General features: G+C 39.2%; 1 protein-coding gene across 3 annotated transcripts in view; it reads left to right on the top strand.

The window, feature by feature from the left end:
* Positions 1 to 13,958, top strand: part of EXD1 (exonuclease 3'-5' domain containing 1) — a 37,533-nt gene that overhangs the window by 8,321 nt on the left and 15,254 nt on the right. For all 3 annotated transcript variants that reach the window (XM_049613386.1, XM_049613388.1, XM_049613387.1), the window contains 5 exons: positions 1,964 to 2,032; positions 5,871 to 5,928; positions 6,171 to 6,298; positions 9,746 to 9,804; positions 13,360 to 13,446. In XM_049613386.1, the coding sequence (XP_049469343.1) occupies positions 1,964 to 2,032; positions 5,871 to 5,928; positions 6,171 to 6,298; positions 9,746 to 9,804; positions 13,360 to 13,446 (401 nt within the window). The remainder of the gene's footprint in view (positions 1 to 1,963; positions 2,033 to 5,870; positions 5,929 to 6,170; positions 6,299 to 9,745; positions 9,805 to 13,359; positions 13,447 to 13,958) is intronic.

Raw genomic sequence — 13,958 nt, 5'->3', positions numbered from 1 at the left:
AACTAGTTTGACAACCAAGGGATCCAATAAAGGGAAAATGATAGTGGTCATAGCTAAGGTTCAGCAAGGAAAGGAAAAGAGAGAGACAGATTCTAGGAATACATAAGAGATGGGATAAGTAACCTGGTAATCAATTGGATAATTAGAGAGCAATGGAAAAGGACTCCTACATTTATGACTGACTCAGAAGATTACATGTATAGTACTATTAATTGATAGAAATGGGAAGAGAAAGTTTGTTGGTTATACTGGGAGGAGGTAATGATTTCAGTTTGAGAATGTTACAGTCAGTCTCCTAGGAAATGTGAGTGGAACTGAGAGAAATAATCCATGTTGTAGAAATAGTGAATGTTGGGGGTGCCTGGCTAGCTCATTTGGAAGAGCCAAATGACTCTTGATCTCGGGGTCATGAGTTTGAGTCCCACATTAGGTATAGAGATTACTTAAAAAAAATGGTGTCAGGATGTCAGAGGTGGTAGAGGCGGGTAAAGAGATTGGGAGGAGCAAATGGGGGAGACAGTGTAACATTGGTTAGGAGTTGTGTATTAAAATAACTGAGGCCAAGGTTTGAATCCTGACCCTGTCTTTTCTTAGTAGTGTGACCTTAAACAAGTTATTTAACTTTTCTGAGTCTCACATTCTTCCATAACAGAGAGAATGAAATGCCTCTCTCGCTATGTTACTGGAGAGTCAAATGTGGGCAAATAATTAGCATGGTGCCTAGTTCAGTATGCTCAGTATGATAGCTCTAGGAAATTAGTAGGAAAAGAACTAAACTTGAAGTGTGTCCTATAAGGCAAAGAAGAAAGGAGAGAACAGTATTGTCAAAGGATACATGAGAGACAAGGGTGATAAGACTATAAACATTTTTTTTTTAGATTTGAAAAATAGGCAGTTGGTGATTTTTGACCTCAGTAAGAATATATTCAGTGGAATAGTGAGGGTGAAACTCGATTATTTTGGATTGCTGAGCAGAATGGAAATATACAACTGCTGGGAGCACTTCCGTCTAGAAAAGTGACACCAGGGATGCCTGGGTGGTTCAGTCAGTTAAGCATCCAACTTTGGCTCAGGTCATGATCTCATGTGGGTTTGAGCCCCACATTGACAACTCAGAGCCTGTAGCCAGCTTCAGATTCTGTGTCCCCCCCTCTCTCTGCCCCTCCCCATCTTATGCTCTGTCTTTTCTTCTCTTTCTCAAAAATAAACATTAAAAAAAAATTAGAAAAGCGACATCATTTTAGACATGACATCTAAACTTCTCCCTAACTCACCTATCTACTCATGTAAGAGCTCTGTATTTGAGCCAGGAGTTGGATTATTGTCCTTACCAGTACTTGTGAGCAGGTAGCATGACAGGAAACAGGGTGTGGACTCTAGAAGTACTCAACTGCCTTAAAATTTTATCCAGAATTAGGTGGAAAAAAAAAAACCAATAGTAATATAATAAATAGATAGTCCTTAGCCTCAAGAGCCTTAGAATAATTCTTGGGAGAAGTTTAAATTCACTCTGCTACCACTGCCCTTTAAGTTCCTCTTGGACCGTTGTTCCCTCTGTTCTTTTTTTTTTTTTTTTTTAAGTTTATTTATTTATTTTCAGAGAGTGTGAGTAGAGGAAGGACAGAGAGAGAAGAGAGAAAATCCCAAGCAGGCCTCGTGCTGCCAGGTGTGGAGGCCAACGCAGGGCTCAAACTCACGAACCATGTGATTAGGACCTGAGCGAAAGCCAAGAGTTTGTTGCTTAAGCAACTGAGCCACCCAGGCACCCCCAATCTGTTCTTTATACCATTTGTTACAAGGTTATAGCTTTGTAATTTATTATTGACTCTTCATTTCTTGGGGGAAAATAATTTGAGGATTTTTATAAAACTCAGATATGGCACTTTTGGGGGGCATTATTTTCTTAAAATTTTAGGAAAATATTATCTTTTTTAATAACTAAATGAATCATTTTCTGTAACAGTGAAGAATGTGGAGACTGGTCGAAGTGTTCCAGGAGTGAAGATGTTTTTTGGGCACGAGATTGTGAACGGTGAGAGGTGCATGTTCCCTGACTGCAGGGATTGGGATTTGCAGTAGCAGTAAACTCATGGCTCCACCTCATTCCAACATTTGAAAACATATGAGATGTTGTATTGCCTTTAATATTACATTTATGAATTTTAAAAAAAATTTTTAATGTTTATTTTTGAGAGAGACAGAGACAGAGTGTGAATGGGGGAGGGGCAGAGAGAGAGAGAGGGAGACACAGAATCTGAAGCAGGCTCCAGGCTCTGAGCTGTCAGCACAGAGCCTGATGCGGGGCTCAAATTCACAAACCATGAGATCACGGCCTGAGCCGAAGTTGGATGCTTAAATGACTGAGCCACCCAGGTGCCCCTGTGTATGAACCCTTAAAGTTGGTATTTGAGAATTGAACTTCATCTTACTTTCTCGGAAGGTACTATGAACAGAACAGTTCTAGAGAATTTTAATCATCTTAGTTTTACAATGTGAGGACCACTACTGCTTGTTACTAGAGACTCAGCCAGTAGGCAGTTAGGAATCTGAACAGAAAAGAATCTTGCTCAGCAATTAACTTTAACAGTACAGATTCACAGTACATTTGCAGTCCCTTATCTGAAACCTGAGGACCAAATGTTTCAGAATTCACAATTCTGCATTTTTGGAAACCCTAACACCAACTAGATACTGTTTAATATTACATTAACATTGGAAGTGGATCTGGGAACAACTCTGTAATAAAACCGGGAAACTGCAGATAATCCTCCTAAGTGGAATAAAATAGGAATATAAATAGTATGTCAGTTCAGGTTTTGCTGCCAAAAAGAGATACAATTTTTGGTTTTCAGAGATTTTTGGATTTTAGAATTGCAAGAAGAAGCTCTGTTTTTTATTTTGTTTTTGTTTTGTTGTTCTGTTTTTTGGGGTTTTTGTTTGTTTATTTTGCAGCTCTCTTCTTCATTTCTGCCAGCAAAAGCCATTTAGCAAGAGTAGGTCCACTTGTTTGCCAAAAAAAGAGTAGATATGGAAGCTCTTTTGGTCAGTGTGCTTCCAAAAAGCCAAATAGGATAAGAGAAAAGGGGAGCAAGAACTGTTCCTCCTTTCAAGAAGTCTAAAGCAGAAAGCCTTCCAAGTAAGAGTAAAGATCGATGTGGGGAGAATGGGAGATCGGGGACCTTGTGGAGCTGTTCATTTCTTACCAGTGGGGCAGATATGAGGAAAGGGAAGGAAGGACTCCTGTAGATGACAGATTACTGCTGTTTGAAAGATTACTTTGTTTTGTGAGAGTAGAATTCAGAGAGATGAAGGTCTCACCAAATTAATGACTGCCAATCTAGCCCTACTTCAAGGCAACCAGCTATCTGTCCTTTCTCACTGAGTATGCTACTATAAACACTCTCTGTCCCTTGAACACCTTTTTGTAATGGCTGTGATGGTGGTAGTAGTAGTGGGATTCTTTCTTTAAAAAAAATAAAAGATTTTAAGTAATCTCTACACCCAACATGGGGTTCAGACTCACTTCCTGAGATCAAGAGTCACATGTTAACAACTGAGCCAGACAGGTGCCCCATAGTGGGATTCTTTTTTTTTTTTTTTTGAAACTAGATTCCTTTTTTTTTTTTAATGTTTATTTATTTTTGACAGAAGAGAGAGACAGAGCATGAGCAAGGGAGGGGCAGAGAGAGAGGGAGACACAGAATCCGAAGCAGGTTCCAGGCTCTGAGCTGTCAACACAGAGCTCAATGCGGGGCTCGAACTCACAAACCGCGAGATCATGACCTGAGCTGAAGTCGGACACCCAACCGACCGAGCCACCCAGGTGCCCCTACATTCCTTTTTTAAAGTTCATTTTTTTTATTTTGAGAGAGAGGGGGAGATAAAGAATCCCAAGCAGGCTCCGCACTTACGGTACAGACCCCGACACGGGGCTCAGTCTGTGAGATTACTACCTGAGCCAAAACTGAGAGTCAAATGCTTAACCAACTAAGCCACCCAGGTGCCCCTATGTAGTGGGATTCCTAATTGTGTTCTATTAGCCTTTGCCCTGGATCAAAGCTCTGGACTGCAACAAAGCTAGGCTGTGGATGGGTTTGCAAAGAGAGGCAAAGGAATCACTACTACTATCTCCCTAACTCAAGAGAGGGCTAACCACTGACCAGCTTTGTGAACTGGACATGTGGATTTCATCTCTTCCTAAATCCTTTCTCAAGACTTGGCATTTGTTCATAATTTTTAAGTTCAAAGGGCAGTCTTCTCCTTCTTTTCCCTGTGGTTCAGTCAGCCACGGATTGAGACTTTTTCCACTCTCCCTGAAAAGCACTTTGAATAAGAATTATTAAAGTGATAACTAACTAGAATTTAAATAAAACCTCAAACAAACAAAAATAAATTTAAATGGGCCCCTAGGTGACTCAGTTGGTTGAGCATCCAACTTTGGCTCAGGTCATGATCTCACAGCTCTTGAGTTCGAGCCCCACATCGGGGTCTGTGCTGACAGCTCAGAGCCTGGAGCCTGCTTCAGATTCTGTGTCTCCCTCGCTGTCTGCTTGTCTGCTGCTCATGCTCTGTCTCTCTCTCTCTCAAAAATAAGTAAACATTAAATTAAAAAAATAAATTAAAAAAAATAAAATGAGGGGCGCCTGGGTGGCTCAGTCGGTTAAGCGGCCGACTTCGGCTCAGGTCATGATCTCGTGGTCCCTCTCTCTGACCCTCCCCCATTCATGCTCTGTCTCTCTCTGTCTCAAAAATAAATAAACGTTAAAAAAAATTTTTAAAAATTAAAAAAAATAAAATAAAATGAAGAATAATAATTGACTACTCAATATTTTCAATGACTTTCACTTTCTCTGCCCAAGACTCAACACATCTAGATAGTGCAGGGGAAGGAGACATTTGGAACATAGTATGGCCCCTTAGTGGATTTTCTCTGACTAGTACCTATGTATACTTAATTGACTCTAAAATGCCATTAATTATAAAGTGCACTATTAAAAAAATTTTTTTTAATGTTTATCTTTATTTTTGAGACAGAGACTGAGCATGAGTGGGGGAGGGGCAGAGAGAGAGGGAGACACAGAATATGAAGCAGGCTCCAGGCTCTGAGCTGTCAGCACAGAGCCCAACGCAGGGCTTGAACTCGTCAACTGCGAGATCATGACCTGAGCTCAAGTCGGACGCTCAACCGACTGAGCCACCGAGGTGCCCCCGTGCAATATTACTTTTCACATCCTAAGAAAGAAAAAGCTGCCAATTAAACTGTCATGTGCACTTATTATAAATAATATCCAATTTCAGAGCTGTTTAAAATGTACATCTTAGAATCAATAATAACAATATTGCCTGCACTGTTAGATTAAAAATAAGTTGTTTCAGAATCTGTGAAAGGTTTCTCTCATATATTTTTGGTGATTCCTAGTCTAGCTTTTACTGCTTTTACTGTCACTGAACTATTTATTAAGGCAGCAGTCTGTGAGATCTGTGAATGATTTGAGAGAAAACATCCAAAGAGTACACAGTGTAAGGAAAGATGTATCAGTGGTGGGAATGAATAGGAAAGAAAATCTCTGGAACCAATCTGCAGAGGCACAAAGGTGCCCTGGAACAAAAGGGTAAAGAGAAAATGTAGAGCATGTTCTATTCCTTCTAAATGACCAAGGAAGCTCGGTTGGCAGGGAGATATTAGGTATCTTCAGTACTTTGGGTAGGCTTTTCTGCTCTATTTATTGCTGCCTGATGAAGACGTCTATGGACTAACGTTTCATTTCCAATTACTGTTTGTGATACCTCATTAGACTGTGGGTGGAAGGGGAGTGGTTAATTGCTTTCAGATTGAACCCTCTGTTGGAATCCATTTGGTTATTTTACAGTGGAACTGCTGGATGAAGTGGAACAAGGTGCAGAGAGAGAAAAGGCATCTTCTGTTAGGTATGATGGAGTAATTTTCTTAATTGTTATCTTACCCAAATGTACACATTAGGGTGGAAAGCCTTATCTCTAATTCATGATCTAAATAATTCCTCAAATGGCCTGAGGTAATAGAAATGAGAAGAAATAGATGTTTCTTCTATCTTTTGATGGCACCTTTAAATCAATATGTGGCTAAATCTGTGTAAGGCATCAGCAAACAAAGAACAAGTTCACCTGAGTGTTGTTTTTTGTAAGCATAGTCTAAATACAGAAAGAACAAAGATGGATAAAATGAAAGGTGAAGATCTAAACATATGTGAGCCTTCTTCTCCTGTCCCTGAGTCACCAACCACCTCTCTGCTGAATCACCTCAAGTATAGCCCATCAGGTAAGTACTGGGGCTCTGAATTGTCTAGGCTAGCTCTATCGTGGCCTAGAACTCTTCAGAGTTGACGTAACTGTGAGTCAAGGTTCTGTATGGAATGCTCAGCAGGGCCATTGCTTCTAGGCTCTGAATTAAGATAAAATACTGTGATTCATTTATTTATTTAATATTTTAGGGTGTACTATATACCAGACATTGAGGATACTGAAGTGTAGTATCTCTGCCCTCGTTGAGCTCCATTATAGGAAGCAGACACTAAATAAGATAAATCAATATAAAATATAGTATGCTGGTGCCAAATGCTAAGGAGAAAAAAAATAGAAAAAAGGGAAAGAGTGTGTGAAGAGAGTGGTTTTACAATTTTAGCGTGTTCAGGACAGGCCTCACTGAAATGGTGACATTTGAGCAAAGGCCTGAGGAGATGAAGGATTGAGCAGTGTGTATCTGAGGGAAATGTTTTTTAGGCAGAAAAAAGAAGAACTACTAAGGCCCTGAGATAGGAACGTGCCAGGATCTTGAAGGAATAGCAAGATCAGTGTAGCTGGAGCAAAGAGAAAGATAGATGAAGTCGGGTAGGCCTATCATGGAGGTCACTGTAGATCATTGAAGAGACTCAAGCTTCTACTCTGAAATGAGAAGAAAAGCCATTGGAAGATTTTTGGTTTTATCATTTCTCTAATGACTAAGAATGTTAAGGATCTTTTCGTGTCCTTATTTTCCGCCTGAATATTTTTGGTGAAATGTCTGTTCATATCTATTGCACATTTTCTTACTGGATTGTTTTATTATTATTCAGTGTTGGAGTTCTTTATATATTCTGGATATAAATCTTTCCTCAAATATGTGCTTACAAATATTTCTGCAAGTCTGTAATTTGTCTTTTTATTCTCTTAAAGTATGTCTCAAAGAGCAGACATTTTTAGTTTTGGTAAAGTATAATTTATACATTTTTTTCTTTTATGGATTGTACTTTGGATATCAAGAAGTTTTTTCCTCAGTCACAGAGGTTTTCTCCTATGTTTTCTTCTAGAAGCTTCATGATTTCAGCTTACATTCAGGTCTAGGATCCATTTTTACTTAATTTTTGTACACGATATGAAGTATGGATCAGCATTTGTTGTTTTGTTTTGTTTTGTTTTGTTTTGTTGTTGGATGAGAATAGCCAATTGTTCCAGTACCCTTTTTTGAAAAGACTGTTATTTTCTAAAATTACCTTTGCACCTTTGTCAAAAATTAGTTTTCTATATATATGTAGGTTTATTTCTGGACGCTATATTCTGTTAGATTGATCTATTTTTCTGTATTTATACCAATACAAGACTATTTTGTTTACTGCTTTTTAAAAAACTGTTTTGTTTACTATTGATTGATGATAGATCTTAAAATCAGGTAGTGTTAGTTCTCCAACTTTGTTCTTCTTCAGAGTTGTTTTGGATATACTATGTTCTTTGCATTTCCCATGAATTTTAATTTTTTTTAATGTTTATTTATTATTGAGAGACAGAGAGACACAGAGTGTGAGCAGGGGAGGGGTAAAGAGAGGGGAAGACACAGAATCTAAAGTAGGCTCCAGGCTCTGAGCTGTCAGCACAGAGCCGGATGCGGGGCTTTAACTCACAAACTATGAGATCATGACCTGAGCTGAAGTCTGTTGCCTAACCAACTGAGCCATCCAGGCTCCCCTTCCCCATGAATTTTAGAATCAGGTTGCCAAAAAACCTTTGAAATTTTTACTGGGATTGCAATGAAATTAGTAGATCAGTTTGGGGAATATTGGCATCTTAACAAAATTGAGTATTCCAGTCTCTTAACCCCATGTATCCATCCCTGAGATCTTTAATTTCTCAGCAGTGTTTTGTAGTTCTCAGTTATAAGTTCTACACATCTTTTGCTGTATTTATCCCTAAGTATTTCACATTTTATATTATTATAAATGACATTTAAAAAAATTTCTACTTCCCACTGGATAGTATCGAGCAGAAGAATAACATGATCAGACTTCTGTTTTAACAAAGTTATTCTGGGTGCTATATAGATCCTGAGAGAAGGACAAAAGTGAAAGCATGAATACCTGTTAGGCTATTGAAATAATTTTAAGACGAGTTGATACGGTAGCTTGGACCCTAGTGGTAGCAGTATCTTAAACAGTGGTGGAATTCTGGATGTATGTTGAGGCATAGCCAACACAGTGTACTGGCGTGTTAGATGGGGATGTGAGAGAAAGAAGGGAATCAAGGGTGACTTCGGGGATTTTGATCTGAGTAGCCTGAAGTATGGAGAGTGATTTAACTGAGATGAGAACCATGCTGGGTAGAACAGGTTTGGGGAGATGATTAAGAGTTTTGGTCCACTGAAGTCTGAATGTAAGCCTAGAGATGAGGAGAAAGGTCTGACATGGAGATACAAATGCAAGAGTTAGCCCATAGATGATATTAAAAGCCTTGAGACTAGATGAGATCACCAGAAGAGTGAGTATGGATAGAGAAAAACAGGTGTGTGGACTGTCCTATGCTACTCCAAAGTTTTAAAGGTTGGAGATGAAGAGAAACTGTATGTTATGTTATACCTCTAAGTATTTAAATTGCATGATTTAAAAACGTAAGTAAGGACCCAGAGAAATCCAAAAGTGTGGGCTATGGCCCATCTCCAGGACTGACTTGTTTTAAAGCATTATTTTTTTTAAGTGTATTCATTTATTTTGAGAGAGAGAGCCTGCACAAGCAGGGGAGGGGCAGAGAGAGAGAGAGAGAGAGAGAGAGAATCCCAAACAGGCTCCACGTTCTCAGCACAGAGCCCAACAAAGGGCTTGAACCCACAAACTGTGAGATCATGACCTGAGCCAAAATCAAAAGTTGGTCGCTTAACTGACTGAGCCACCCAGGCACCCCTAAACTGTTATTTTTTTATTATTATTATGAACATCCTTTTAAAAAGGACATGTCTAGGTGAGTGTATGACTTCTGCTCAGGTCAGGATCTCGTGGTTCGTGAGTTTGAGCCCTGTATTGGGCTTTGTGCTGACAGCTCAGAGCCTGGAGCCTGCTTCGGATTCTGTGTCTCCCTTTCTCTTTGTTCCTCCCCCACTCCCACTCTGTCTCTCTCTCTCTCAAAAATAAATAAAGATTAAAAATAATGATTTTCAAAAAGGACGTGTCTTAAAATATTGAAGACATAAATCTATGAGGAGGGAAACATTACTGGATTTTCACAGGAAATGATTAAATAATCTAATTCATCAGATTATCATTGGTGGGGCTTTTGTTTATTCTCATTTGAGAAACAGGATGCTAGAGTGTTCACTGTGTAATGGGCTGATGCAGGTGATAATGAAATAACATTAGACCTTTGAGTTGCAATAGAGGAGGAATTTATGAGTATGGCTAAAATTAGTGGGAGGGCAATTCTATTGCCAGAGAAGACAAACATACCTATTACCATCATTCTCCTGCAGAAGAAGAGGAGGTGACATACACAGTCATTGATCAGTTCCAGCAGAAGTTTGGTGCTGCAGTAAGTATTGACCTTCCTACTATTGTCTGCATGTAGGCATCATGTTTATGTCTGATAAATTTGTCTCTTACTAAAGGATCATTGATATTTTCCCTAATAATTCAACAAAATAGGGGCGCCTGGGTGGCTCAGTGGGTTGGGCGTCCGACTTCAGCTTAGGTCATGGTCTCACAGTCTGTGAGTTCAAGCCCTGTGTCGGGCTCTGTGCTGACAGCCCAGAGCCTGGAGCCTGCTTCAGATTCTGTGTCTCCCTCTCCCTCTGCCCCTCCCCTGCTCATGTTCTATCTCTCTGTCTCAAAAATAAATAAGAACATTTTTAAAAATTTAAAAAAGTAACAATTCAACAAAATATATGAGTGCCTGCTATACGCCAGGCCTTGTTCTGAGGTCTGGGGTAAATAATAATAAAGACAGGGGCGCCTGGATGGCTCAGTTGGTTAAGTGTCCGACTTCAGCTCAGGTCATGATCTCGCGGTCCATGAGTTCGAGCCCTGCATCGGGCTCTGTGCTGACCGCTCAGAGCCTGGAGCCTGTTTCAGATTCTGTGTCTCCCTCTCTCTCTGACCCTCCGCTGTTCATGCTCTGTCTCTCTCTGTCTCAAAAATAAATAAACGTTAAAAAAAATTAAAAAAAAATAATAAAGACAAAGTTCCACCCCTCAGGGAGTTTACATTTTAATGCAAGAAAATAAACAATTGCATATTACCTGGTGAGAAGTGCTATGAAGAAAAATAAAGTGTGGTTTGAGGAGTAGAGTACAAGGAGTTCCCATTTTATATAGGGTGGACAGAGAAAACCTCTGTGAAGAGAGGACATTGGAACACAGACCCCAAAGAAGGGAACTAGCTATTGGATATTTAGGTAAAGAACTTGGAAAAAAGCATAATTATCAAGTGCAAAGACTCTGAGGATGAAGCACACTTCACTTGTGTGGAGGAACAAACAGCAGGGATGCAAGACCACAGTGAAGAAGGATAGGAAATGGAAGGGGTCAGGTGGAAGATCGGGCAGGGCATTTTGGACATTATAAGGATTTTGAGTTTGACTTGAGTAGGATAAAAAGCCATTGGCAGTTTTAGAGGTGAGTCAGATATTTTTTTTACTCCTATTTAAAAAAATTCATTCTAGATTCTCTTTTTAGGCATCTATAATCATATATTCAGACATGACAGTAACTATTCAGCCTAGTGTACAGTTCACAGATGGATTTCAGGGGAGTCATTAAGCTTTCTGTTTAGATACAAGCTTATACTTGTGCATGGGTGCATTTTTTTAATGGGAGAGCATTAGCTTTCCATGGATTCTTTTTTCTTTAACCACTTAAATGAGATGTAGTTCACATGCCCTAAAATTCACCAATTTAAAATGTATAGTTCACTGGATTTTAGCATATCTACAGAGTTGTAAATATGTCACAAAGAATTTGAAAACATTTTCCTTTTTTTGAAGTTTTTTTGTTTTTGTTTTTAAAGTAATCTCTACACCCAATGTGGGGCTTAAACTCACAACCTGAGATCAAGAGTCACTCCACCAACTGAGCCAGGCCAGGCACCCGTAGACATTTTCGATACCCCCAAAAGAAACCCTACACTTGGTAGGTGTCACCTCCATTCCTCCCCAGTCCCCAGCCCTGGCAACTTTTCTGCCTCTATGGATTTGCCTGTTTAGGACATTTTGTGTAAATGGAGTCATACAATATGTAGTCATTCGTGACTGGCTTCTTTTGCTTAGCATATTTTCATGGTTGATGTATTTTATAGCATGTATCAGTGTTTCACTTATTTCCATTGCCAAATAATACTCCTTTATATGGATATACCATATTTTATTTATCCTTTCACCGTTTGAGTTCTTCCTACTTTTTGGCTATTATGAATAATGCTGCTATGAACATTCATGTACAAGTTTTTTTTTGCACATATATTTTCATTTCTCTGGGATAGATACTTATGAGTGCAATTGCTGGATCATCTAGTAACTCTGTGTTTAACTTTTTGAGAGTCGACCATTGTTTTCCAAAGGTGCTATACCATTTCACATTGCCACCAGCAGGATATGGGGGGTTCCAATTTCTCCACTTTCTTACCAAAACTTGTTATCTGTCATTTTGATTGTAACCATCTTAGTGGTGTGAAGTGGTATCTCATTGTGGTTTTGACTTACATTTCCATGATGGCTAATAATGTTGAACGTTTTTCATGTGCTTACTGCATATTTATATATCTTCTTTGGAGAAATGTCTATTCCCTTGCCCATTTTTTTTTACATAGGCTTCACGCCCAACTTGGGGCTTAAACTCATGATCCTGACATCAAAGAATCACATGCTTTACCAATTGAGCCAACCAAGTGCCCCTCCTTTGCCCATTTTTAAATTGAGTTATAAGAATTCTTTATATATCAACATATTCTTTGAAGGGTCAAATGATAATAACAAAAAATGAGGTAAGAACCTGGAAATTTGAAGAGGTTGTTGGAAATTCTTGTCAATAGGGAAATTCAGGTTTTGTTTTCAAAGTTCTGCAGCCTTCTTGCTATTGCCTGAGGATGGAACTAAAATTCAGTCCCTTTTTTTAATCATTGATGGAAGATATTCAATGCAGAACACTCTATGCTCTCTAGAGGAAGATATCATGCTAGTGAAAGTTACCATGTCCTTCTATTCTTGAGTAATTTGCCTGCCTGTAAAATGGGGAGAATCTTGTATCATATAGATGTTTTCATAGATTATGGATTAGGGATTTTAGAAGTGTATAATGTTTTGAAATAGGATAAGATTATAGATAATTGAAGGACCAGCATGTGTTCTTGGAATACCGTGACATCAGTTTTGAGTCACTTAATGAATCTAAGACTTTAAGGGACCTATTGAGTTCTTGTTTCTCTTATTCTGAACAGTATATACTGTGAGACTCAGCCACTATGTGAGTTCCCTTCTGGTACAGTAAATTGCCTGTGTCAGGGCAGTGTTCTTTGCATGAGGAATCTGGTCATAAGGATAGAACTCTTTTGGGGGTTCCTGGGTGGCTGAGTCGTTAAGTATCCAACTCTTAATTTCAGCTCAGGTCACAATCTCATGGTTCGTGAGATTGAGTCCCACATCGGGCTCTGTGCTGTCAGCCCAGAGCCTGCTCAGGATTCTCTCTCTCCCTCTGTCTCTCTCTGCGCCTCCCCCTGTTCACTCACACACTCTCTCTTTCTCTCTCAAAACAAATAAATAAACATTTTAAAAAAGATAGAAATCTTTTGCTATACTATCAGTGATAACAAAAGGTATCTGAGTTTTCAACTCTTAGCATCTAGAATATGATTTATTTTCCAGTTGTGTAATAATTTTGCAAAAAATAAAAAGAGGATTAGAAATGTTCAGTGTTGTGCGTGTGAGAGAGAGAGAGGAGAGAGAGAGAAGCAGACTTGTGTTTTGGGTAAGTCAAATTTTGTAAGTTTAGAAAACATTATCCCACTTTGTTAATTGCTAGCCATTTTACTTGTGCCATTCATGATGTCATAATTGGAACATTTATTCCCTAGAGATTTTCTTCCTTTTTCTCCCCAGATGCTTCACATCAAGAAGCAGAGTGTCCTAAGTGTGGCAACAGAAGGTGCTAATGTGTGTCGTCATGGGAAGCTGTGTTGGCTTCAGGTAAAAGATACTTTAAACTTTTTATTTTGAAATAATTGTGGATTTACTGGCAAATTAATTTTAATTGTCTTCTTGATGTCACCTCAGTGTCACTGTCCTATAACTTGTTTGGAATGTCTTTCACTCTTCTAGTACTTTCTCTTTTCAAAAGGAAAGATGGGCAGCTGGGTGGCTCAGTCAGTTGAGCGTCCAACTCTTGATTTCAACTCAGGTCATGATCCCAGGCTCATGGGATTCAGCTCCAGGTTGGGCTCTGCACTTAGTGAAGCCCAATTGGGATTTCTTTCCCTCTGTCCCTCCCCACCCACTGCTCATTCTCTGTCTCTAAAAATTAAAAAAATTTGAAAAAAAGGAAAGAGCTTCTGTCACTTTATAGGTTCACTTTTATAATCATCATTGCTGTGCTCATCAAGGCTCTGTTTGAGGTCTTCTTTCCCAGCTCTGTTCTCTCACCTTAGATCTGTGAAGAATTTCAGAGGCGGCTGGCTGGCTTAGTGAAGTGTGCGACTCTT

Source organism: Panthera uncia (assembly GCF_023721935.1).
Source record: "Panthera uncia isolate 11264 chromosome B3 unlocalized genomic scaffold, Puncia_PCG_1.0 HiC_scaffold_1, whole genome shotgun sequence".
Classification (NCBI taxonomy): Eukaryota; Metazoa; Chordata; class Mammalia; order Carnivora; family Felidae; genus Panthera; species Panthera uncia.
Note: the sequence above shows the minus strand (reverse complement) of the source record. Positions and strands in the feature narration are given on the sequence as shown.